Genomic DNA, 26,201 nt, shown 5'->3' with positions numbered 1-26,201 from the left:
GGGAGAAATGTAACCCACAGTTGCCTGTCAGTTAGGCACATGTTCACCGTTGGCTGAATTTCGTGTGGTGATCTTCAAGCGATGCCAGAGGTTTGCACGTTGGGTCCTATTTTCATGGCTCTTCCGCTGTTTGGAGTTGAGGCATGAGGCAGAAGTTGGTCGGTGGCTCTCGCCCACTTCACCTCCATTTTTTGTGTGAGTTGAATTCCTCCCCCAAGTTTTCCCATTCGGTAACACTTTCTCCCTTGATACAACAAGATTTGAGAGGCGACCATCGCATACGATTGTCACAAATTTCCCAGGAACGAGGACACACTCTGCCACCATCCATTTATTTCACAAATCGGCCAGGATTTTAAGGCCCCTCTCATCTGGCGGGATATTATGGTCCCGCCGAACTGATTGAAGATTTGGCTCGCCACATCTGCCCTGGGCGGGGTGGGGTGAGACATGCAGCAGTGGGGGTGTAACATTTTTGCCATTGTCACCATCGATAAGTTATGTATCTTGACACAAGCTAGGAGTTGATTTTAACTGTACAAATGAAGGGGTTTTTAAAAAACTTGTTCATGGGATATGGGCATGAGTGGCTAGGCCAGCATTTATTGCCCATCCCTAATTGCCCTTGAGAACTGAGAACTTGCTAGGCCATTTCAGAGGGCATTTAAGAGTCAACCACATTGCTGTGGGTCTGGAGTCACATGTAGGCCAGACCAGGTAAGGGTGGCAGATTTCCTCCCCTAAAGGGTATTAGTGAACCAAATGGGTGTTATTCACAACAATTGTTTAACTCCATATTTTTTGTTGAATTCAAATTTCACCATCTGTCATGGTGAGATTTGAACCCAGGTTCCCAGAGCACAACCCTGGGTTTCTGGAGTACTAGGTCTAGTGACAATACCACTGTGCTATCACCTCCCCTTGTGGAGATAAAATCTCACCCAAGAGGTCTATGGCTCCATTCGCACTTTCTCCCTAGCCCAGGGTCCTCCTCAGTAAACATCACTCCCTGGAAAAATTAGCCTGCCTCCGGACCTCTTCCTGTGCTGACCCGGGACCACAGAGCCCTCTTAGTGAGTGAGGTTTGGGCAAAATCTTCTGAAAAACTCAACTGAGCGGTTTGAATAAATATCGCACAGCTTGACCCAGAACACTAGCAAAATCTGATAGAGAGCTTCCTAAAAATAGATAGAAAAGAAAGACACTCATTTATATAGCGCATTTCATGAACACTGGGTGTCTCAAAGTGCTTTACAACCAATGACATACTTTTGAAGTGTAGTCACTATTGTAATGTAGAAAATATCTTTTTTTATTTATTCGTTCATGGGACGTGGGCATCACTGGCAAGGCCAGCATTTGTTGCCCATCCCTAATTGCCCTTGAACTGAGTGGCTTTTTAGGCAATTTCAGAGGGCAGCTAAGAGTCAACCACATTGCTGTGGGTCTGGAGTCACATGTAGGCCAGACCAGGTAAGGATGGCAGATTTCCCTCCCTAAAGGGCATTAGTTGGGTTTTTACAAAAAAATGATGATAGTTTCATAGTCACCATTACCGAGACTAGCTTTCAATTCCAGATTTTTTAAAATTAATTTAAGTATGGCTGCCAATATGTGCACAGCAAGCTCCCACAAAAAGCAATCCGATAATGGCAGGATAATTTCTTCTTGTGATCTTGCTGGAAGGATAGATATTGGCCAGGAGACTGAAGATAACTCCCCTGCCCTTCCTTGAAATAATGCCATGGCATCTTTTGCATCAAGCAGGGCAGGCAGTGGGGCCTTGGTTTAATGGCACGTCGGAAAGATGGCACCTCCGACCGAGCATCCTCCTTCCGCTCTCCCATTCCAGGTAACACTTTCTCCCTCTAACTGCCTGTTTCAACTTGGCACTGCTTTCTTCCCCACTAGCCCAGCTCAAGATGGCACTGCACCCTCTCTCAGCTCTCACTGCGTCAGTTCATGCCAACACATTTCCCCCCCACCATGTTAATGTCTGACATCCTCCATCTGCACTATCTCTGTTAATGCTGCCACTCTCCATCCTCGCACACTCCAAAATGTCACTCGAGCCTCTTCACTGGGTTCCCCTAAATCACCACTTCCATCATCACCCGCCCTTTCCCTCTACTCCTCATCATTAGCCATTCATCCCTTCTCTCTCTTGCGCATTGCCATCCATTTTCCCTTCCACCAGTGCTACCCATTCCTTCCTTCCCACTCTCTTTAATTGGAATCCACTTCCCCATTCTCCTTCCCTCTCCCCTTCACCGCCCTCCATTCCCTCTTCCCTCTCATACCTGAGTGTTGCTGCTAACGGAATTAGGAAGTCTTCATTATGCGCCCTATGATACACACAGGCCAGGGTCCCTTCTATTCATCCCTGTGCCCATTAATTTGACGGAGAGGGTGGCATGGTGGTATTGTCCCTGGACTAGTAATCCAGAGGTCCAGGCTAATGCCCTGCGGACTTGGGTTAAAATCCCATCACGGCAGCTGGTGGAATTTGAATTCAATTGATGAAAAAAAACCTGGGATATAAAGCTAGTCTCAGTAATGGCGACCATGAAACTATCATTGATTGGCATCAAAAACCCTTCTGGTTCACTAATGTCCTTTAGGGAAGGAAATCTGCCACCCTTACCTGGTCTGGCCTACATGTGACTCCAGACCCACAGCAACGTGGCTGACTCTTCACTGCCCCCTGAAATGGCCCAGCAAGCCACTCAGTTCAAGGGCAAATAGGGATGGGCGATAAATGCTGGCCTTGCCAGTGATGCCCACGTCCTGTGAAAGAATTCATAAAAAATGCTTACGTTGGCTGCTGGCCTGGCATTGCCTCAGTTTTCAAATTCTCATCCTTGTGCTCAAATCACTCCATGACCTCACCTTTCTCCATCTCTGTGGCTTCCTTGAGACAGGCCTCTAACTCACTGGGAACTCTGCGTTGCTGTAAGTCTGGGTCCATCTGCATCCTCAACTTTCCTATTGGTGGCTGTGCTTCCAGCTGCCTAGACTTTAAGCTCTGGAATTCCCTCCCTAAGCCTCTCTCTCTCTCTACTCCTTTAAGATGCCCCTTATTATTTACCTCTTTGACCCAACACTTGACCGCCTGTCCTAACCTTTGGCTCTGTCAATTGATGTCTGATTCTGCACCTGTGAAACGTAGGAACATAGGACTTAGGAGGAGGAGTAGGCCATTCGGTCCTTCAAGCCTGCTCTGAAACCACCTTGGAATGTTTTCCAATTATAAAAGGCACTATCTGAATGCAAATTGTTAAATGTGACAGTGCTTGGGTAGGAGTGGGGGGGATGGGAAATGGCCCAGGTCCATGTTGAATCCTGTCTGTAATCACTGACACACAGACTGAGTCCTCAAAGCACTGTGGACAACATCGCTGAATCTCTGATTAGGATTCAGCACTTTACCATTATTCTTCATCAGTGACAGGGCCACCTTGAGTTCAGTTTGAGAATTTCTGATTTCATTGAAGGTCTGAGGGACTAAAACAAAAGGGAAAAAAAAACATTAGTGCTTATCCAAGTCCCATTTCTCCCTGCCATAGTATTTCAAGAATATTAAACCTCCAAATTTTGCAGCTACCTTGGCAGACCCACCAAGCACATTAGAAAGAAAGAGACCTGCATTTAAATAGCGCTTTTCACAACCAGCGGATGTCTCAAAGCACTTTACAGCTGATGACGTGGTTTTAAAGTGTAGTCGTTGTAACGTGGGAAACACAGCAGCCAATTTGCACACAGAAAGCTCCCACAAACTGCAATGTGATAATGACCAGATAATCAGTTTTTGTTACGATGATTGAGGGATAAATATGATCCAGGGATAACTCCCCTGCTCTTCTTCCAATTAGTGTCATGAGATTGTTTATATCTTTTCAGGAAGGCCCAACGAACCACAAGCTAATCAGGCAGTGGCGAGGTCAATGGTGGGCCTTCCCCTGGAGTCAAGACCCCAGGGAGGGGTGGGGGTGGAAGACATGCCTAGTCAGAGCTGCAGCCAATTAGAGGCTGGCAGCTCCTGCGCTCAGCAGGGCCGCTGAGGATGAGGTGGCTACTGCTGGAAGGATAGGCACCGGAGTCCAAGAATGGCAAAGCTACCTGGGCCACAGGTAAGCATTGTGATGGGGTGGGTGGGGGATTCATGGGGTGAAGTTTGCAGGGAAAGGGGAGCAGGGGCTGTTGATGGCAAGGGAAGGAGGGCGGCTCTAGGCAGGTCGCCCACCTGCTGATAACCAGTCCCTTGGTCGGGCACCTCTTGTTCACGCTGTGTGGCGACAGGCCTCCCTGTAGCTGGGTAATACCAATGACGGCGGGATGAGGCTCTTATGTGGTCATTAAATGGGCCACTTAAGGGTCTCAATTGGCAGTGGGGGAGGGAACTTAATCCTGGTCAAGTCCACGAGGTGGTGGGATTCCAGTACGCCACCATCCCAACTCAGTACCAGTGAGAGCAGGAGATTCCATCCAGAGTATCAGCCTAGACTTTTGTGCTCAGGTCCTGGAGTGGGACTTGAACCCAGTACCATGTAGCTCAGAGGCAAGAGTGCTACTATCTGAGCCCCTGCTGACATTGATTGAAAGGGGCTGAATGGATTCTTCCTGGGGCATCCAGGCGAGTTAGAACCCGGACCCCTGAGTATGAGAGGTCCGGAGAGAGGTTGGGGGTTGGGAAGTTTGAAATGTTGGTTTCCATGTGGCGTTGTGATCACACAATGTTGGAGAACTCTGTTACCCCCACTCGACACTGCAGCAATGGAGAGGCTTTAATCTGCAAGGCAGGCCACCCGCTCGCTTAGAAACTGGAACCCCCACAGGCTTGAGCCATGTGTTACAGGGTGTGCGGATGTGGATGTGAGTAAATCCTTCCATCTTTCCCTGGAAAGGCCCTGAGCGATGGCCTGGTCTCTCCCAGGCATGTACTAGGCCCAGGTGATTGGAGGAGCACATGGAGCTGGAGGGGGTGACTCTGGTGGGGCACTTGACTTCCTGGAGACGTCCTGAGAGCTGTTTGAGCTGGATGCCCAAAGATTCCCTGCACAATTCTCACCTTTATTCAGCAGTGAAAGTTCAGCCCTGAACTCAGCGTGTGAGATCCTCGCTTCCCTGGACATCAGTGTAACGGGAAGTGAAAGTGAACATTAGATCCTGAACCATTCCCACTGCCCATTCAGCTTCACTGGGAGAGATCTGATCAACGTATTCAAAATCATGAGGGGTCTGGACAGAGTAGACGGGGAAAAACCGTTCTCATTGGTGGAAGGATCGAGAACAAGAGGCTACAAGCTTAAGGTAATTGGCAAGAGAAGCAATGGCGACATGAGGGGAAACCTTTTCACATCGCGAGTGGTTAGGATCTGGAATGTGCTGCCTGACAGTGTGGTGGAGGCAGGTGCAAGCGAGGGGATTGGATTATTATCTGAAAAGGAAGGAAGTGCAGGGAGAAGGGAGGGGAGAGGCACTAGAATTGCTCATTTGGAGAGCCGGCACAGATACGACGGGCTGAATGGCCGCCTCCTGCGCTGTAACGATTCTGTGATTCTGGGTCGGGAAGTTAAATGTGTCCCCCCACCATCTTTTGTCCACTTTAGGACATGATGTCCACACACTCCCACAATGACCAGTCCATTGATTGTAACCAATGGGGAGTAGGGTTCACACCATGACATCATCCAGTGCGGCGCTCTGCAAACCTACCCTTAAAAACTATGCTCATTATTCCTTCCACTGGGACAATCAACTTCCCTTCTTCAAACTTTAACAACGATTTAACAAACCAGTCAAACTAGCAATAAGCCTTACAACCATTATTGGTGTACAGTGACTCAATGATTGCTTTTAACTACAATCTAGACTAGGGAGAGTTTAGATACTAGGGAGAGTTTAGATTATGAAAAAGGGTTGGAGTTCTGAAAATAAAATCTTATCGATCCTTAATATTACTCAATACTCCTTATCATTCACCACCTAAGCAAATTCCAGCTTGGAATTATTCTGTGCATTCCGTATGTCAGTCAGCTTCTGTGTCCCTGACACCAAGAGTAACATCTTTAACCTCTTATCATCATCATATTTACAGAAAGCTGAACATTGCAGGTTACCTCAAACTGCCAATAAGACCATCTATTGGTTCTATTCATGCAACTTGTGAACTGTGATTAATTGGATATGTCTTTCAAAAAGCCAGCACAGACACAATGGGCCAAATAGCCTCCTGATCCATTTCATTCTAGGATTCTCAATGCTGCAATTTTTGCATGCATCAGTTTAGAAATGTGGCCATTTTACAGAAGTAAAACAGACGCCTTTGGTTCAAATATGGTGGGGTGGTGTGGGGAGAGCTGCGAGTTCATTCTTTGCTGGTCCCCATATTGATAAGGGCTCCTCCATAGGCACCCATGACGTGTGCCTGACACAGATGTTTGACACTCTACATATGCAAAGTGTCTTTGCGCCGAGCATCATTAAGTGCAGTGTGTGCCATGCTGTCTGCGATCAGTATGTCCTGTATAGCTCGCCCACTGTCCATCATTGAGTGCAGTGTGTGCCATGCTGTCTGCGATCAGTATGCCCTGTATAGCTCGCCTCGTGGTCTACAGTGAAGTGCCAGGCGGGTAAATGTATTAATTTTCATTTCATGGAACTCATTCCCAGCTTGGCAATTAAAGAACGGAGGGAATGGGTGAATAAAGGAGTGAATGGAAAGGTAGAGGGAATTGAAAAGATAGAAGAGAGGAATGAAGATGAAAGGAAGGGCTGCAAGGATAACTGGAGAAATGGAAAGGAAATGGAGAGATTGAAACTGTAAAAAAAAATAGCACTTTCTGCTCAGATCCTGCTCTTGACTGTAAAGAGGTTATTGTTAGATTAACAGGCTTTTCAGTTGATGCCTGAGCATTAGTTAATGAACAATTACTCTACTCCACCTGTAGACGTGGGGTCAGTATCCTTTGAGTGACTTTTCATCCCTTACCTTTGACTGCACAACGATCACTATGGGATCTGACTGCTGTGGGTCACAGGATCACAAGAGGAAGGCCATTTAACCCATACTAATTCATCCATCCAGAGGTTCTCTCCATTAGCCTAATCACTTCTAAAAGTTTTGCCTCCATTACTCACTCTGGGCGTCTTCTCCATATGTTGATCCCTGTGTGTGAAATAATATCTCCCTGATCATGTCCAAAATTTCCCTTTCATTTGTTTGAGCCCATGTCCCCTTGCTCTGCTCACACAATTCGATTGAAAATAACATTCCAACTATACCTTGCCATCTTTTTGCCCATCTGATGTCCGCAGATACCTGGAAAATCGAAAGCTTTGCCTGCCCTTGCTGAGCTGCCCCATTTCCAGGTGGGATTGAACCAATCTGACAAGGGTCGAGAGGATTTCTGCAGAAACTCTGCTGAGAAACAATGGCGCCATGGTTTCCCTGCTCTAACCCTAACCCTAACCCACCTGCCCTGAGGCAATGGGTAAAAATCGGGGAATGTAGATCAATCTCCACCTACTATCCACTGACTGCTTGTGTGAATCACCTGTCACGATAAAGGTGGTGGTTTTGGGCCTGAGTGACACCTCAGAGGGCGGAGAAACATTGAGAAGGTCATAGGTCAGACAGACAGTGAGCCTGTGGGCACTGTTTTATCTGAAAATGGCTTACGGAATTATAGAATCATAGAATGGCTCCAGCACAGAAGGAGGCCATTCAGCCCATCGAGTCTGTCGCAGCTCTCAGCAAGAGAGCTAGCACCACTTTCCCGCTTTTTCCCTGCGTGCCCTGAACATTTTTTTCTCTTCCGATAATGATCACCTTCCTTTGGAAGGTCAGCGTTGAACCTGCCTCCATCTCAGCAGTGTGTGCCTGAACCTAACCACTCTCTGTGTAAAAAAGATTTTCCTCATGTTGCCTTCGGTCCTTTTAGCCAATCATTTTTGCTTTTTTGATGTTTATCGTTCATGGGATGTGGGCGTCGCTGGCTGGGCCAGCATTTATTTCCCATCCCTAATTGCCCCTTGAGAAGGTGGTGGTGAGCTGCCTTCTTGAACCGCTGCAGTCCATGTGGCGTAGGTACACCCACAGTGCTGTTAGGGAGGGAGTTCCAGGATTTTGACCCAGTGACAGTGAAGGAACGGCGATATATTTCCAAGTCAGGCTGGTGGGTGACTTGGAGAGGAACTTCCAGGCGGTGGTGTTCCCATGTGTTTGCTGCCCTTGTCCTTCTAGGCGGTAAGCGGTGTGGGTTTGGAAGGTGCTGTTTAAGGAGGCTTGGCGAGTTTGATGCGGGATGAAGTGGCATCTCCCCTCTTCCCCGCCCCCAACAACTACCTTCTGCTTTACCATGTGCTTCCCCCTCCACCACTCCCCAACCTCCTTCTTCTGATTCAATCTGTATAAACAGTGTTTAAGGGCAGTGCTGAGGAGAGTGAATGAAGGGGATATTTAAAAACTGCAAAACTCTGAACTGAAAGAGAGTTGTCGAGCTTTGCTGGCAGTTGGATCCACTTGGGAAAAATGTCCTCTTGAGATTCCTCTCCTGTGATAAGGAGGGTTTGGAAGAGAAGAGGATTGAACTCAGGAGAGACTGGCAGCACGGAGACAGCAACAGGCAACCTGTAAGTGTCCTCACTGTAGGGTTTATGGACAGGAAATTCACCCTGGGTTTGAGTTTGAGACAAAACTATTTCTGACAGTTTACCATTATTCTTCATCTGTGTGAGTTCCATCTTCAATTCCTTCTGTGAGGTTTCCATTTTGCTGAACTTCTCTGTAACTGAAATGGAGGAAGACTTGATATGTTCTGTGCTGTAAAATAGCATGAATTTTGCATCAAACTCGAATTGGGAGGTTGTTGGAGGAGGTTCCAATCTCAGTGTTATGTTTCTGTGATCTTACATAGGTTTAATTGTAGCCACACTCCGTGAGCTGAGGAGATATTGGGATAGATTTTGTCTTTGTGTAAGAGTGTAAAATGGATGATAGGGAATCGACTGTCTACATTTCTACAAATGATAGGGAGACGGTGGTGTAGAGGTAATGTCACTTGATGAGTAAGCCAGAGGCCCAGGCTAAAGATCTGGAGGCAAGGGTTCAAATCTCACCATGGCAGCTGGTGGAATTTAAATTCAACTAATAAATCTGCAAATTAGGAGCAGGAGCAGGCCATTCAGCCCTTCAAGCCTACCATTCAATAGGCTGATCTGATTGTGGCCTCAACACCACATTCTGCCCCCGATAATCTTAAATACTTGGCTAACAAGGGAGTCAATCTACCGCTGCCTCAGTAATGGTGACTATCATCGATTGTTGTAAAAACCCATCTGGTTCACTAATGTCCCTTTAGGGAAAGAAACCTGCCGTCCTTACCCGATCTGGGCCTACACGTGACTCCAGACTCACAGCAATGTGGTTGACTCTTAACTGCCCTCTGAAATGGTGTAGCAAGCCACTCAGTGCAAGGGCAGTTAGGCTTGGGTAACAAATGCTGGTCTTGCCAGCGACGTCCACATCCCATGAAAGAATAAAATAAAGAAAAAAAATCTACATTTCTCCGGAGTTTTAAGTCCACTGCTTTCAATGGGGAGAATTGTTTAGCACTCTTATCTGCTCTTACGCCTTTCTTCAAAGTGAAGATCTATCCTTGAAACATAGCAGGGGGTATGTTCCCATTATGTTCATTATGATTGCTATGATTGGCTACGGGGCGAGAGAGAGTTGGAGTAAAGAACTGCTGTGCTCTGAAGAAGAGTCATATTGGACTCGAAACGCTAACTCTCTCTCTCTCTCTCTCTCTCCGTACATGCTGTCAGACCTGTTGAGTTTTTCCAGCACTTTCTGATTTTATTTCAGATCTCCAGCATCCACAGCATTTTGCCTTTAATATCCCAGAGACGCAGGTTCTATAGGGGCTGTGGTGTGGAGAAATGTGTTGGATGAATGTACCTCCCTGAAGAGGTGAGAGGGCAGCTAGGCTAGCTCCTGTATGGGGACCTACTGTCCTGCCACCTACTGTAAGACTATTTCCCGCATGACCACTTTCCCAGGGTGGGTGTGGAGGTGAGTGAGGATCCAGCAGGCAATTGAAATACCTTGTGGAAGAGTTGGGGAATGCACCATTTTTGGCACTGCAGCCAGCAGTGAGACAGGGCCAACTCATTTTCCCAGCATTGCTGACTTCCCCAAGGCCCAGGGTGCGATTGATGGAACCAGGAGCTCCTATAGGAGATTCCCTTAATGATAAAAAGGTTTCCATTTGGGGGATGGCCAGACTGTATATGACAGGAGGACAAATGTTCCTTTGCCCCCAGGGCAAGGGTTTCTTTGTTGACATCTCACTTCTTCCTTCAAAAATTCATCTCTTTGAGGAAGAAAATCATGTCAATGGATGGGTTTTGGACGATGAGCTTCCCGCTCCCTTAGACAATGACCCCACTAGGAGTCATTGAGAGGAGTGTTACAATGAGGCAAACAATGCTTTTGCTACCTCTAGACTTGACTACTCCAGCACACTCCTGGCTGATTTCCCTCATTTACCCTCTGTAAACTTGAGATCATCCAAAGCTCTGCTGTCAATGTCCAAACTCACACCAAGTCCCTTTCACCTATCACCCCCTACGCCCTCTGAACGAGGTTGGCTCTTGGTCAAGCAACATATGAGAGTTTCTGATTTTGCTGAATTTCTCACGGCACTGTCCTAACAAGGCGTTTATGTGAATATGTCAAATTCATATTAAACTACCAGAGAGGGATGTGATGCTAATACATTAAGCATTGAGGTGGTAAAATCAGTCACGTTATTTTCCAAATGGATATTTCTAGAACATTCTCAGCTTCCAATGAGTTTGCCATCAAACTGTAGACAAGGGATGATTTTGGAAGCAGATTGTGACTGTTTCCCAATCTATCCATGCTTTGAGTGTGACAGCTTGGATAAGTAATATTTACAGAAACTAAGGTCAATTTAGTCAGCACAGATCAAGGGGATTCTTCTTGTGACAGATGTTGTCTCAACACAGTTACATGTTCCAGGAATCTGGAGGTTTCCTCCAATTTTTTCATTTTAATTAAAGGGAAATCATGTAAAAAGCAAAAGAATTCCTGATTTGACCACCCACTGAGGGAGCTTTCTACAACGGATACTTGTAAAATGACCCCTAAAATAAGTTGTTATTGAGTGCTGTTGTCTGGCATCCATTCACCCACCCACTCACCCATCCACTCACTCACCCCATTACCCCCACTCACTCCACTCACTCACTCACCCACCAATCCACCCACTCACCCACCCACTCACCCATCCACTCACCTACCCACCCACCCACCCACTCACCCACTCACCTACCCACTCGCCCATCCACTCACTCACCCCATCACCTACTGCTCACTCACACACTCATCCACCCACCCACTCACTCACCCATTCACTCACTGAATCACCCATTCACTCACACACTCGCTCACTTGCACACTTGCACACTCACTCACCCATCCACTCACTGAATCACCCACTCACCCACCCACTCAATGAGTCATCCACTCAATGAGTCACCCACTCACTGAGCCACCCACACACTCACCCAATCGCTCCCTCACTCGATCCCTCACTCGATCCCTCACTCGCTCCCTCACTCGCTCCCTCAGTTGCTCCCTCAGTTGCTCCCTCACTCGCTCCCTCACTCACTCACCCACCCATACCCACTCGCCCAATCACTCATTGCTGCGCTCCCTCAATGGCAAATATATCCTTTCTTATGCAAGGAGACCAAAACAGCACACAATACTCCAGGTGTGGTCTCACCAAGGCCCTGTACAGCTGCAGTAAGACATCCTTGCTCCTGTACTCAAGTCATCTCACAATGAAGGCCAATATACCACTTGCCTTCTTAACTGCTTACTGCACCTGCATGCTTGCTTTCAGTGATTGGTGTACAAGGACACCCAGGTCTCTTTGTACATCAACAATTCCCAATCTATCACCATTTAAATAACACTCTGCCATTCTGTTTTTCCTACTGAAGTGAATAACTTCACATTTATCCATGTTATACTGCATCAGCCATGTATTTGCCCACTCACTCAACCTGTCTAAATCACCATGAAGCCTCTTAACACCCTTCTTATTGCTCATATTCCTACCAAGTTTCTTGTTGTCGGCAAACGTGGAAATATTACATTTGGTTTCCTCATCCAAGTCATTGATATATACCGTGAATAGCTGGGGCCTAAGCACTGATCCCTGCGGTACCCCACTAATCACCACCTGCCATCCGGAAAAAGACCCATTTATTCCTACTGTTTCCTGTCTAACCAATTCTCAATCCACGCCAATATATTACCCCAATCCCATGTGCTTTAATTTTACACACTAACCTCTTCTGTGGGACTTTATCAAAAGCTTTCTGAAAATCCAAATACACCACATCCACTGGTTCTCCCTCATCTATTCTGCTAGTTATGCCCTCAAAAAACTCCAGTAGGTTTGCCAAACATGATTTCCCCTTCGTAAATCCATGTTGACTTTGTCTAATCCCATTGGTATTTTCTAAGTGTCCTGTTATCACATCCTTTATAATAGACTCTAGCATTTTCCCTACTACTAATGTTAGGCTAATTGGTCTGTAATTCGCAGGATCCCATCAACTTCTCTTACTAAAACAATACTAATTTCCTTCAATTCCTCCTTCTCACTAAATCCTTGGTTCCCTAGTATTTCTGGTAAGTTATTTGTGTCTTCCTCTGTGAAGACAGAACTGAAGTAATTGTTTAATTGCTCTGCCATTTCCTTGTTCTCTATTATAAATTCTCCATTTCAGACTGTAAGGGACCTACATTTGTCTTCGCTAATCTTTTTCTTTTTACATATTCACTCACTCTTCCACTTATTTACTCATTCACTTACTCACTCACTCACCCACTCACTCACTAACTCACCCACAAACTCACCCACTCACTCGCTCACCCAGTCACTCACTCACTCACCCACGTTTTACATACACTCACTCACATTCACTCACTCACTCACTCACCCACCCACTCACTAAAGACCTTGATTTTATTGAGGTGTGTCCTGTGGTGAAATGGAAACCCATTCACGGCTTCAGAAATAAAACCCAAGCTATTGTAACTTGTGGGCTTCCTCCCAGTGGTCAACATCCCACCCATGTCAATTGAGAAGTGGTGGAAAATCGTCCAGGTGGGAAGCAGCAGCTCCGATTCCTGGGCCCAGCTCCCGTGGGAGGGAAAGGCAGGGGGGCTTGTGTTCAGGAGATGTGAGAACGGGGTTAGTCTGCACTATTGGGGGTGAGGCCTAAGCTCTCCTTGTCGCCCTGGCTCCTCATCTCTGGTGGTGAGTCCACAGCTTCTTCCAGCTCAGGCCATCGCAGTCAGCTCTCAATGACATCATCAGGAGTTGACGTGCCTGTATAAAGAAGGACCCCATTGGCTTTGGGTGGCTTTCCTTGTCACCTGATCAGGCTAAAATGGGGAGCAGTCAGTTCCCATTGACTCCAGGGCAGGTAAGTAACCTGGGTGATTTTTAACTGCCCCACCCCTGACCCAGGCCAGGATTTTCAATTGGCTTTGGGGGCGAGAGCTGGACCGGACTTTGAAAATAATGCTTCCAAATAGCAGATCGTTGCCCATTGTCTCCAGGCAACGCTGGAGATTTCAAACTTGGGGGGTTGGTGGGGGGTGGGGGGAGTTGGGTACTGGCTCTCCTCCAATCAGCGGCCACTTAAGCTCCTTGTGGAGCTTGTTAATGGGTTGGGAAGGACCAGAAGGCGATGTTCAATTAATGCATGGCCAAATCCGAACAGGTTGGTATACGTTAGTTCACTGCTGTAGGATTCATTGCAAGGAACAATTAAGTGATTTTTTTTTTAAATGCTGAAATAATTTTGGCATTAGTGGTTTTTGTTCTGGATCAGGCACAGTGCCTTTTAGTTGACCAGTAGCCATTTAACATAAGAAATAGAAGCAGGATTAGGCCATTCGGCCCATTAAGCTTGCTCCACGAGTCAACATGGCTGATCTGGTTGAGGCCTTAACTCAATTTTCCTGCCTGTGCCCCATAATGCCTGACTCCCTTGTCCATCAAAAACCTGTCTAACTCAGCCTTGGATATATTCAATGACCCAGCCTCCACTGCTCGCTGGATAAGAGAATTCCAAATGACCCTCCATGAGAAGAAATTCTTCTTCACCTTCATCTTAAATGGGAGACCCCTTATTTTGAAACTGTGCCCCCTAGTTCTAGATTCCCCCATGAAGGAACCCTCCTCTCCTCCGCGTAGAGAGGCCACTAGCTCTCCAAGTGCTGCCTGCTCTCTTCTGCAAGGCAATGGCAGGCTCCAACATGGCTACCGTCTGCCTTTGCCACTCGTGCTTTGCAAAAAAAAGTTACCTCCTGGTAATGTCACCTCCGACCCAATCAGGGCATTTACATTTCACGATTGCATCGTGTGACAACACGGATGCAGCCAGCGATCGGGACCTGGAAATTATCCAGCTCATCAGCCTGGATCGAAAATCCAGCCCCCATGATCTTACTAGGCAGATTGGACTAAGCACCCTCCCCCCACCCTCAAAATCTGGTTGTGCTATCAACAATGACAAAGATGAGGTAGCTGTACATGGTTATAGAGGGGATTCCTTTCATCCTGTAGCAGTGCAGTTGGATTAGGCCTGTGCTCCTGTGGTTTGTGGGCATTGGATAACCCTGCTTCACACCCAGACCTCCTCCATGATCCATTCCCCTTTGAAGGGGCACAGGGTGTGTTCTGAAGCTGGTGAGGGGGTGTGCTTCATCCTGTTGTTCCAATGATATAATGACACCAATCACACATAAGAGATTGCATAAACATGTTGTGGGTTCATTTATACAAAGGTAGAAAATTCAGGAGAAAATATTGTGTGCTTGTGATAAAGGGACGTCAATAATCATGAATGATTTTAATCTACATATAAAGTGGAAATATCAGATTGCCAGTAGTAGCCTGGATGCAAAGTTCTTAGAATGCTTTCGAGATAGTTTCTTAGAGCAGCATGTTCTGGAACCAACCAGAGAGCAGGTTATATTAGACTTGGTATTGCATAAAGTGACAGGATTAATTAATGACCTCAGGGTAAAGGTATCCCTAGGTAGCAGCAACCACAATATGATTGAATTTTACATCCAGTTTGAAAGGGAGAAGAGTGGGTCTAAGACTAGTATCTTAAACTTAAATAAGGGCAACTATGTGGGCATGAAAGCTGAGCCATTTAAAGTGAACTGGGATACTAGGCTAGGGGATAGATCAATAGAGAAGCAGTGGTAGACATTTAAGGGGATATTTCACAGTATTCAGAATTCCTATTATAAAGAAAAATTCTAAAAGGTGGACCCACCATTCGTGGTTAACTAAAGAAGTTAAGGAAAGCATCAAACTTAAGGAAAAGCATACAACTCCATAAAGTTGAGTGGCAGGACAGATGACTGGTCAAAATATAAAGAACAACAGAGAATGACTAAAAGGTTAATCAGAAGAAAGAAATTAGAGTATGAGAGGAAGCTAGCTAGAAATGTAAAAATGGATAGCAAGAGTTTTTACAGGTACTTAAAAAGGAAAAGAGTAAGTAAAGTGAGTGTTGGTCCTCTAGAGAGTGAGAATGGGAGGGAGGCAGGAAACGGGAAACTATAGGCCAGTTAGCTTGATGTCTACTGTGGGGAAGGTTTTAGAATCGATCATTAAGGTGACTATAGCTGGGCACTTAGAGAAACTCAAGGCAATTGGAAAAAATCAGCATGGTTTTGTGAAAGGAAAATCATGTTTCAGCAATTTATTGGGGTTTTTTGAAGGAGTAACATGCACTGTGGATAAAGGGGAGCCTGTAGACGTACTGTACTTGAATTTCCAGAAGGCATTTGATAAGGTGCCACATCAAAGATTATTACGGAAAATAAAAGCGCATGGTGTAGAGGGTAACATGTTAGCATGGATAGAAGATTGGCTGGCTGACAGAAAGCAGAGAGCATGCATAAATGGGTCTTTTTCGGATTGGCAGGATGTGATGAGTGGAGTCCCACAGGGGTCTGTACTGGGGCCTCAACTTTTTACAATTTACTCCCCTCATCAATGGCTCAGATGAGGAGAGTGAAGACATGGTAGCTAAATTTTCAGACGACACAAAGATAGGTAGGCAAGTATGTTGTGAAGAGGACATGAGGAGGTTGCAGATGGATATAGATAGGTTGAGTGAGTGGGCAAAGATCTGGCAAATGGAGTTTAATGTGGGAAAATGTGAAGTTGTTCACTTTGGCAGGAAGAACAAAAAAGCAGAATATTACTTAAACGGAGAACGGCTGCAGAATTCTGAGGTGCAGAGGGATCTTGATGTTCTAATACATGAGTCACAAAAAGTTAATATGCAGGTACAGCAAGTAATCACATAGGCTAATGGAATGCTATCCTTATTACAAGAGGGAATGAACATAAGTTGTTATACTTCAGTTATACAGGGCTTTGGTGAGACCGCACCTCGAATACTGTGTGTAGTTTTGGTCTCCTTATTTAAGGAAGGATGTAAATGTTTTGGAGGCGGTTCAGAGGAGGTTTACTAGATTGATACCTGGAATGAGTGGGTTGTTTTATGAGGAAAGGTTGGACAGACTGGGCTTGTTTCCACTGGAGTTTAGAAGAGTGAGGGGAGATTTGATTGAAGTATACAAGATCCTGAACGACCTTGACAAGGTGGACGTGGAAAGGATGTTTCCTCCTGTGGGAGAGTCCAGAACTGCACTGTTTTAAAATTAGGGATCACCCTTACAGGACAGAGATGAGGAGAAACCTTTTCTCTCGAAGGGTTGTGCAACTTTGGAACTCTCTGCCTCAGAAGGCGGTAGAAACGGGGTCATTGAATATTTTTAAGGCAGAGGTAGATAGATTCTTGTTAGGCTAGGGAATCAAAGGTTATTGGGGGTAGATGGGAATGTGGAAATTGAAACACAAGAAGATCAGCCATGATCTTATTGAATGGCAGAGCAGGCTCGAGGGGCCGAATGGCCGACTCCTGTTCCTATTTCTTATGTTCTTATGAAAGCTTGAAGACAACAGAGCTGTGTGCATTGTGTTCTGCTTGCAGGCCAAAATGAAACTGAAACTGGATTGCATGACACACTTCCCTTCTAGTGATATCATGCTTCTATCCCTCATAGGCATATGACAACATATTTCATGTAGTTCAGGAGAAAGATTGGACAAACTGATGATACTTCTCCAGTATTGGGCAGAGGATGGATTTCATCAATGTCGGAAAGTGGGTCAGACAGCAATGCTTTGGGTAGTAGCTTCAAAATTTCACATGAGAGCTGGCTCATGACGAGATAGATTAGGTGAAACCAAGCTTGTATTTTAAAATCTTTACCTGTCCGGAAGAAAGAGTAAGTGAAGAAGCAGCAATGCAGTTGTTGAGGTGCTGGGACAGGAAGAGTTAATGCCAGAGATAATGCTTAGACAGTCATTTCTTTGAACTGGCGGGTGAGAAGAGTACAAGATACATGTTCTGTCAAAGGAGAATCACGTGATCTGAGTAGAGGGGAGTTTTAAGCTGGAGATATTATTCTGGCTGCTGTTACTCACTGTGACTCTTCATCACTGAGACCTCTGCCTGCAGCCAGCTTGGTTATTCCCCACTTCATTCAGCTTCTGTGTGACTGAAATCGAAGGAAAGCTTTAGCAGTCAGCCCAGGAACCTGGTATCCCACCCCCAACCCCCGCCACGATCATTACACATTCAGAAATTCATTTCCACCGGTTCACATCCGCATTTTCATTTATTTTTAAGCCACACCGGGCAGCGAGTAACTTGAACCAAACTGGCCGGAGACAGATGAGATCAGATCGCCCACCTATCACGCATCTCGCCTGCTTGGCACCCTGCCCGACTTACAAGTTTGGATAAGTAGGAAAGGACGCCATGTGCGCTAGACTTGGAGACCCATCGATAACTACAGCTAGGAAGGAGGCCATTCGGCCCTTTGTGCCTGTGCTGGCTCTTGGAAAGAGTAGCTGCGTTTAGTCCCACATCCCCACTTTTGTCCGTAACCCTGTAAAATTCCTCATCCTCATGTACCTGCCCAGCTCCCTTTCAAATTTTTTTTAATGGAATCAGCTTCCATCACTTTTTCAGGTAGAACGTTCCAGATCCAAACAACTGTCTGAGTGAGAAAAAACTCTCCTCATTTCCCCTAGAGAATTCTTGCTAATGATTTTGAACCTGTGGTTTATTGACCCTCTTACCAGACGGAATGATTTTTCTCTGTCTAATCTATCAGAAACTCTAATCATTTTGAAAACATTTCATTTTAACTTCTTAACCTCCTCTGTTCCAAGGAGAAAAATCCTAACGTTTACAATCGCTCCTCATAACTGAAGCCCCTCATTCCTGCTAACATCCTGGTAAACCACCTCTGGACCCATTCGAAGGCCTTTACATCTTTCCCGAAGTTTGGTGCCCAGAATTGTACACAATATTCCAGCTGAGGCCTAACTAGTAATTTATGAAGTTCTAGAATAATCTCTTTGTAATCCCTCTATACTCAAGGACTGGCCTGGAGTCTCCAGGAATTGAAGATCAATCTCCCGGACACTGCTGGGTGCAACCCTGGAGACAAATCATCGGGGCATTAAAAAGGATTGTTATTTTTTGTTATTTTCTTTCAACATTTCTCTTTACCAGATAAAAAGAAAAATGAAAACAGTGGGAAAAGGGTGTTTGGCTAACAGTCAAGCATCATCTAATTGGGTAATGAGTCTTTTTGCTTTCCAATTGGTGTAGGAAGGCAGTGCATCACAAGGATGGATGTGTTGGCCGACTAATGGCTGGAGTGTGAGGGCAAGTCATGTGATAAAATCTCCAGGAATACATTTAATTATAGCTGGCAACCCTAGTTCAACGATGGGTGTGGTGTGGTTAACTGTAAGCTATCTGTAATCATGTGTAACTGGGTCTAGCTAGGATTTTGTGAATATGATATTAGGGAATTCCTGTGCTAAAGTACTGGTGAAGCAAGTTGACTATTTACCAATGATTTGGTGGGATGATGATCATTTACGTGCAATACAAGTACTAAAGGCAAAATGCTGCAGACGCTGGAAATCTGAAATAAAAACCAGGAAATGCTGGAAAAGCTCAGCAGTACAGTCAGCATCGGCGGAGAGGGGAACAGTTTATACTTCAGGTCGATGACCTTTCACCACAATGGGAGGAATGTTCGAAATAGTCAAGCACATACAGAGGCAGGGAAAGGGAATCGGGTTGAGGGAGAAACAAGGGGAACAAACAGGAAACTCTGCGACAGGGGGGAAGATATGAGGGATTAAATGAATAAAGGCAAGATGGTGCGAAGCAAAGGAAGATGGGTTTTTTTAATTCTTTCATAGGATGTGGGCATCGCTGGCAAGGCCAACATTTGTTGCCAATCCCTATGCCAGGATTTTACAGCTCCTCCCACCCGCTGGGATATTACGGTTCTGCCGAACTGAATGGAGGTTGAAATGGCTCACCGCATCCGCCGGTTGGGGGAGATATGCCGTGGTGGGGCTGTAAAATCCTGGCGCTAACTGCCCTTGAACTGAGGGCAGCTGAGAGTCAACCACATCGCTGTGGGTCTGGAGTCACGTGTAGGCCAGACCGGGTAAGGGTGGCAGATTTCCTTCCCTAAAGGACATTAGTGAACCAGAAGGGTTTTTACAACAGTCGATCATAGCTTCATGGTCATCATGACTGAGACTGGCTTTTCAGTTCCAGGTTTTTATCAATTAAATTTAAATTCTACCTGCTGCCATGGTGGGATTTGAACCCATCTCCCCGAGGTATTATCCTGGGCCTCTTGATTACTAGCCCAATGACATTATCGCTATGTCATCGCCTCCCCTTCAAGTGGTAAAGGGACAAGATAAGAAACAAATGATGGGTCTAGAGATGGCATAAATGAGAATACCAGAATTCTCATCAATAGCTGCTATCTGAAAGAAATGAGGGCAGAGGGAATGATCTGAAATTGTTGGACTCTCTGTTGAGTCCAGAGGAACAGGTACCCACAGTCTCACCCACTCCTCCAGGCTGACTCTTCTAATTTGATCTTCCCCATGAGACCAGGCCTCATCCCTACTCCCAGATCCCCGACCACCCCCATTCCTGAGATCTTAGGACCAGTACACCTCCCCTGCCCCTGAGGTTGGTACCCCTCCTTGGCCAATGCTCACACACATGGAGAGGCACACTCCCCCCTTCTCCCACCTCCCCCCAACCCGGGAATGTGTCATCCCCACCCACCCCGGGAGTCAATCCCCCTCCCCAAGATCCACCTGCCTCACTCATTTGGAGATCAAAGGTAATAATGATAGGATGAGATAAAGAGGATCGGCAGGAGGCTTGTACATAGGAACATACCAACATAGGACTTAGGAGCAGGAGTAGGCCATTCAGATCCTACTCTGAGCCTACTCCGCCAGTCAATAAGATCATTGCTGCTCTGGTTGTGGTCTCAACTCCACTTTCCTGTCTGCCCCCTATAACCCTTGACTCCCTTGTTGATCAAAAACCTGTCTAACTCAGCCTTGAACATATTCAGTGACCCAGCCTCTGCTCACTGGGGAAGAGAATTCTACAAACTAACAACAAATATCCTCATCTCCGTCTTAAATGGTAGACCCCTTATTTTTAAGCTGTGTCCGCTAGTTCTGGTCTCCCCCACAAGTGGAAACATCCTCCCGTTACCTATCCTATCGAGGCCCCTCGGGATCTTATATGGTGTGGAGCATAAATACCAGGATCGAACATTTGGACTGAATGGTCTGTTTCTGTGCTGTAAATTTCACATAATTCTTGGTATTTTTTAGTAAAATCTATATACAACCTCTTGATAGTATTGAAAGGGATTTGGGACGGAGGGTGTAGAATGGGATTTGGGACAGAGGGTGTAGAATGGGATTTGGGACAGAGGGTGTAGAATGGGATTTGGGACAGAGGGTGTAGAATGGGAATTGGGGGAGAGGGTAGAGAAGGGGAATTGGGGGAGAGGGAATAGAATGGGATTTCCGATAGAGGGTATAGAATGGGAATTTGGGGAAGAGGGTATAGAATGGGATTTAAAACAGAGGGTATAGAAGGGGAATTGGGGGAGAGGGAATAGAATGGGATTTCCGATAGAGGGTATAGAATGGGAATTGGTGGGGGAGGGTATAGAATGGGATTTAAAACAGAGGGTGTAGAAGGGGAATTGGGGGAGAGGGAATAGAATGGGATTTCCGATAGAGGGTATAGAATGGGAATTGGGGGAGAGGGTATAGAATGGGATTTAAAACAGAGGGTATAGAAGGGGAATTGGGGGAGAGGGAATAGAATGGGATTTCAGACAGGGGGTGTAGAAGGGGAATTGAGGGAGAGGGTATAGAATGGGATTTCTGATAGAGGGTATAGAATGGGAATTGGGGGAGAGGGAATAGAATGGGATTTCGGACAGGGGGTGTAGAAGGGGAATTGGGGGAGAGGGTATAGAATGGGATTTAAAACAGAGGGTATAGAAGGGGAATTGGGGGAGAGGGTATAGGTTGGGATTTCAGATAGAGGGTGCAGAATGGGACTTGGGGTGACGGTATAGAATGGGATTTCAGACAGGGGGTGTAGAAGGGGAATTGGAGGAGAGTATAGAATGGGATTTGGGGTCCAATGCCGATTATAATTCCTGTCTAGAATTAGAGGAGGAAAGTGAGTTGCAAATCAGACTCTCTGACAGGAATGTTATCGACTCAACCATCAGGATAGAAGGGAATTGTGGGAGGATGCCCAGGTGAATTTTGACTTCATACTGCACAGTGTTTACATCACAATGTTAGGCGAACAGGCAGAATATTTCAATAGACGCCAGAACTTTAAACACAATCGATTAAAAACAGAACACTCACTCTTATTCTGAAAGTGCGAAAGTTCTATCCTGAAATTGGATTGGGAGTTTCTGATTTCCGTAAGCATCTGTGCAACTGAAATTGAAGTAAAGATATAGGTTACATCATCAGTAAAATATAATTCTGCCCATCATATACCCTCCCACCTACCCATTATTTACCCACTGCCTGCCCCTCATATATCCCCCACCTGCCCATTATATACTCCCTGCCCATCATATACAGCCCCGCCTGCCCATCATATATACCCCACCTGCCCATTATATACCCTCCCACCTGCCCACCATACACCCCCCACAGCCTATAATAAATACCCCACCTTCCCATCATATACCCCTCTGCCTGTCATCATATATACCCCACCTGCCCATCATATATAACCCACCTGCCCATCATATACTCTGTACCTGCCTAATATATACCCCGACCTGCCCATCCTACACCTCATACCCGCCCATCTTATGCCCTCCACCTGCCCATCAAACATCCCTCCTATCTTCTCATTATATATCCTCCCCAAACCCTCCCCTCCCCAAAAGCCTATTATAACGCTGGTCCCAGCTGCCCCGCCCTTACTCCACCCTATTAAAATGTATTACAAATCAGGACTGATTCTCCTCTCTGTGGACACCCTCGTTTTGCACACTCTAAGGTTTAGTAGCCTCCCCACAGAGTGTCTGCTACATAGCCCGGGAGACCCCTCCAAGCGGCTCCCATTCAGCTGGAATGAATGTGACTGAAATGGGGCAGAAACCCGGTGCGTGCCAATGGAGGGGGAGCAGCTCCGAGAAATCTCCGGCCTAATCCCCATTGGAATGCTGCATGTTTTGTGATCGAGGCATTTGTGGCTTGGGACCTGTGTATATTGGCTGGCCATCTGACTTTGTCTTGTGATGGGTTGGTGCAATTGAGTCATAGTTGGTGTCTCTGGATCTGGCAGTGTACATCTATTGCCTCCCTTGTATTAGTCTGACCCTCTTCTGTGGGGGTGTTTTGGAGAACATCTGGCTGAAGAGCTCAAAGGAGGATCTGGATTTACACTTAGCCTCTTTCCATTGTAAACCAACATGTTATTTGCCTTTTTAATGAACAATCATTTTATAACCATGTAACTATGCCTTTATTTCTTTCATAGTAATGACTGTAAGCCGGCTGTGTTGTGGCCCTGTGTTGGTCTCGTGGTGGTCAGATGGAACATTGAGGTGAAAGAAGAAGCTCAAGGCCAAAGTAAATGGGCTAAAAACAGGTATTACCTTATATGGCACAAGGCCAGAGCCAAGTACAAAGAAAGAGAACACAGAGGCATCACTGCCGCAGTGGTTAGAGTGACCTGGTCAGTTGCTCAGGAGTCACACAGGGAGGGCTCGTTGGCGGATTTACCACTGCGACATACTCTGGCTCAGTATTATCGTGAATATGTATTAATGCTTAGTGGTCTAACAAAGGCGTAACACATTTATTGGAACAATGTTCAATAGACACAAAGAACATGTACACACAATGTGCCTGTTTCAGTTAAGTAAGATGTGATAGCCATTCGCTGGTTCATTCTTCAGGGCAACGCCTTGACCAGTTAGAGACAAGCTGCCTGGATTAACTTTCAAACAGTGCTTGGCAGTTAACTGTCAGTCACCATTAACTAGTGCATTGTCCATGGCAATGCTTCTACCAATCAGTGTCCACTTGCCAAACCAATTAGCACTCTCTTCACATACAGTATAAAGTTGTTGCTTCCCCTGACATTGGTAATCTTGTGATTGTCCTGATGAGTACAAGACAAAAAGCTTTGACAAAATGTCTTTTTTCAGCAATACTCAACAATATCCAAATTATTGTGTGCCATTGATACCCAGAATAAAGGCTAGAGCTTACACTTCAGGTAGAGGGTCTTACAGAGCCAACAGGAGTGCCTGAATTTACACTCTGCCCTTTTCTATTGTTAGGGTCACAATGAAAATCCAATTTTAAGGAGATGAGACATCCCATGGTGTGCATCAGTCCAATAATTCCCAAGCAGCACAGCATACCTCTGATACCACACTTCATAGCATTACACTTTGTCACAGATTTTCACAATTTTGTAAATTGAAAGACAGTCATTAAAGAGAGAATTTGCTGCCCTGAAATTTACAAACGTCTACAATTGCGCTTTAAATGACCTCAGAAATTTACAAGAGGTTCGAAATGGATTTGCTGAGTAGAGCAGAGAGGTAGGAAATGGACCTTATCAGCAGCTTAACATAGAATCGTAGACAATGCAGAAGGAGGGTATTCGGCCCATCATGTTCATGCCAGCTCTCTGTAAGGACAACTCAACTCGTCCCACTCCCCTGCCTTTTCTCCATAGACTTAGACTCAATATTCCCTGTGTCGCGAGGCATGAGGCAGGCAAAGGCTTCCATTCTCTCCTGTCCTCAGCCAATGTTCTCACATCACTCCAGCGCCTGTTGACTAGCTAAAGAGTTCTACCTGCAGTCTGGTGTCAGTTCACCTTGGACCACCTTCTTCTTCTACATCCAGTAGGAGCCCATTGCATGAGCTAGTGGGCAGGCCACCATGACGGAAGTCAGCTGAAATGGGCAATGTTGCCTGACACCTCTGGGGGCCTGGATGCCTCCTCCAATGGTCCTCAATTGGCCCTTCACCAACTGCTCCCTTGCCCATTCATCCTCAAGGAAAATGGCCCAGAGGGTTGGGATGGTGCTGGGGAAATTTTTGTGCTCACCCACCTCTGTGCCCATCCCCCTCCTCTGTGCCCATCCCCCTCCTCTGTGCCCATCTCCATCCTCTGTGCCCCTCCCCATCCTCTGTGCCCCTCCCCATCCTCTGTGCCCCTCCCCATCGGGCCTAAAGATTTTCTCCGCTGTATTTGATCAGATGGCTGAAGAGCTCATTTTTCAGGCCACTGTTTCCCTGTCTTTCTGCAAACTCGAGGATGTTATTAACTTTTATATTCTGCAATAGCTCGGCAATAAAAAGAGGAATGAACTGTGATGAGCACAGGGATAGTACTTGAGATGAAGATGAGAGAAAGAATTTATGTTAGACAGAATGGCCTCAGGACACACAAAGCTCTTTACAATATAGACTCTGTTATCATGTAGAAAAATGCAGCAGCCAATTAGCAGACTGTATGGCCCCACAAACAGCAAGAGATCTACCTTGTCGAGCACTGTAAGAATACATATTAGCTGTTCTTTGAATAATATATAGAATCTTTTAGATCCATCTGAGATGGCGGGAGGGCCGTGATTTAACAGCTCGTCTGAAAGCTGGTGCTGGGAGTGTCAGTCCGGACTTTGTGATCCAGTCTCTGGAGTAGCACAATACACTGAGGTGAGAGTGCTTCCCACAGAGGCACAGCTGACACCCATGTTTAACTATGAAGACACCCTGGTTACACACGAACCAATAGCTAAAAGCATTATGTGGTGGAAGCACCGGTGTACTGTTTAATGTGTATAGTCTGTACATTTAAGGGCAATTCTGTGATACTCCTTCAGTAGCATTGACCATCATTAGGTGGGCCAGAGAAAGGGACATTCTGTGAATAGTGCAGCCATCTAGGAAGGTTCACCTCCACGACTGGATCCCTGCAATTTAATCCCCAATGTGTGCAGCAGACCACACACCATTGTCGGTTTGGGATTTAAAATGGAAACTAAAGTTAGGTTTGACTAATAAATTGGCATACAATGAACAGACCGAAAACTGTTTTTTTTCGGCCATGTGACCTTTCTCTTACCAAGCCGCACATGTTCTTATTGAGGAAGTGTGTCAGAAACTGCATTAGAATTAACCCTAGCCCGAACACTGTCCCTAACCCTAACCCTAACCCTAACCCTAGTCCTATCCCTAAACATAATTCTGGCCCTAGCCATAATCCTAGCCCTAACCCTAATTCTAGCCCTAACCCTAACCCACCCCTTCAGCTCAACTGGAGACAGAGAGACCTCCTGCACAGGAGATGATGCAACAGCAGAGTCTACTGCATTAGGAAAAACTATAATAGAGGTGTTCAAAATTATAAAGTGACAGGACAGAGTAGATAGAAACTTTTCTCACTGGCTGAGGCGTCAAAAACCAGAGGACACCGATTTAAGGTGATTGGCAAAAAGACATGAGGAGGATTTTTTTTTACACAGAAAGTGGTTAGGATCTGGCCTGCGTCACCTCAGAGTGGGTGGAGGTAGATTCAACCGAGGCCTTCAAAAGAGAATTGGATAATTATCTGAAGAA

The 26,201-nt window shown here is 46.0% G+C and overlaps 1 protein-coding gene across 1 annotated transcript in view; it reads right to left on the bottom strand.

Moving 5' to 3' along the window:
- Positions 1–8,717: 8,717 nt before the first annotated feature.
- The window catches only part of LOC144668753 (uncharacterized), a 74,843-nt gene continuing 57,359 nt past the window's right edge, over positions 8,718–26,201 (bottom strand). Inside the window, exons 13-15 of the mRNA XM_078531084.1 lie at positions 21,963–22,037; positions 17,634–17,707; positions 8,718–8,792 (exon numbers count right to left, since the gene is read on the bottom strand). Of these exons, the coding sequence (XP_078387210.1) occupies positions 17,646–17,707; positions 21,963–22,037 (137 nt within the window). The 3' untranslated portion in view covers positions 8,718–8,792; positions 17,634–17,645. The remainder of the gene's footprint in view (positions 8,793–17,633; positions 17,708–21,962; positions 22,038–26,201) is intronic.

Source organism: Cetorhinus maximus, chromosome 28, assembly GCF_964194155.1.
Source record: "Cetorhinus maximus chromosome 28, sCetMax3.hap1.1, whole genome shotgun sequence".
In the NCBI taxonomy this organism is placed as follows: Eukaryota; Metazoa; Chordata; class Chondrichthyes; order Lamniformes; family Cetorhinidae; genus Cetorhinus; species Cetorhinus maximus.
The sequence above is the reverse complement of the archived record's forward strand: the minus strand, read 5'-3'. Positions and strand labels throughout refer to the sequence as shown.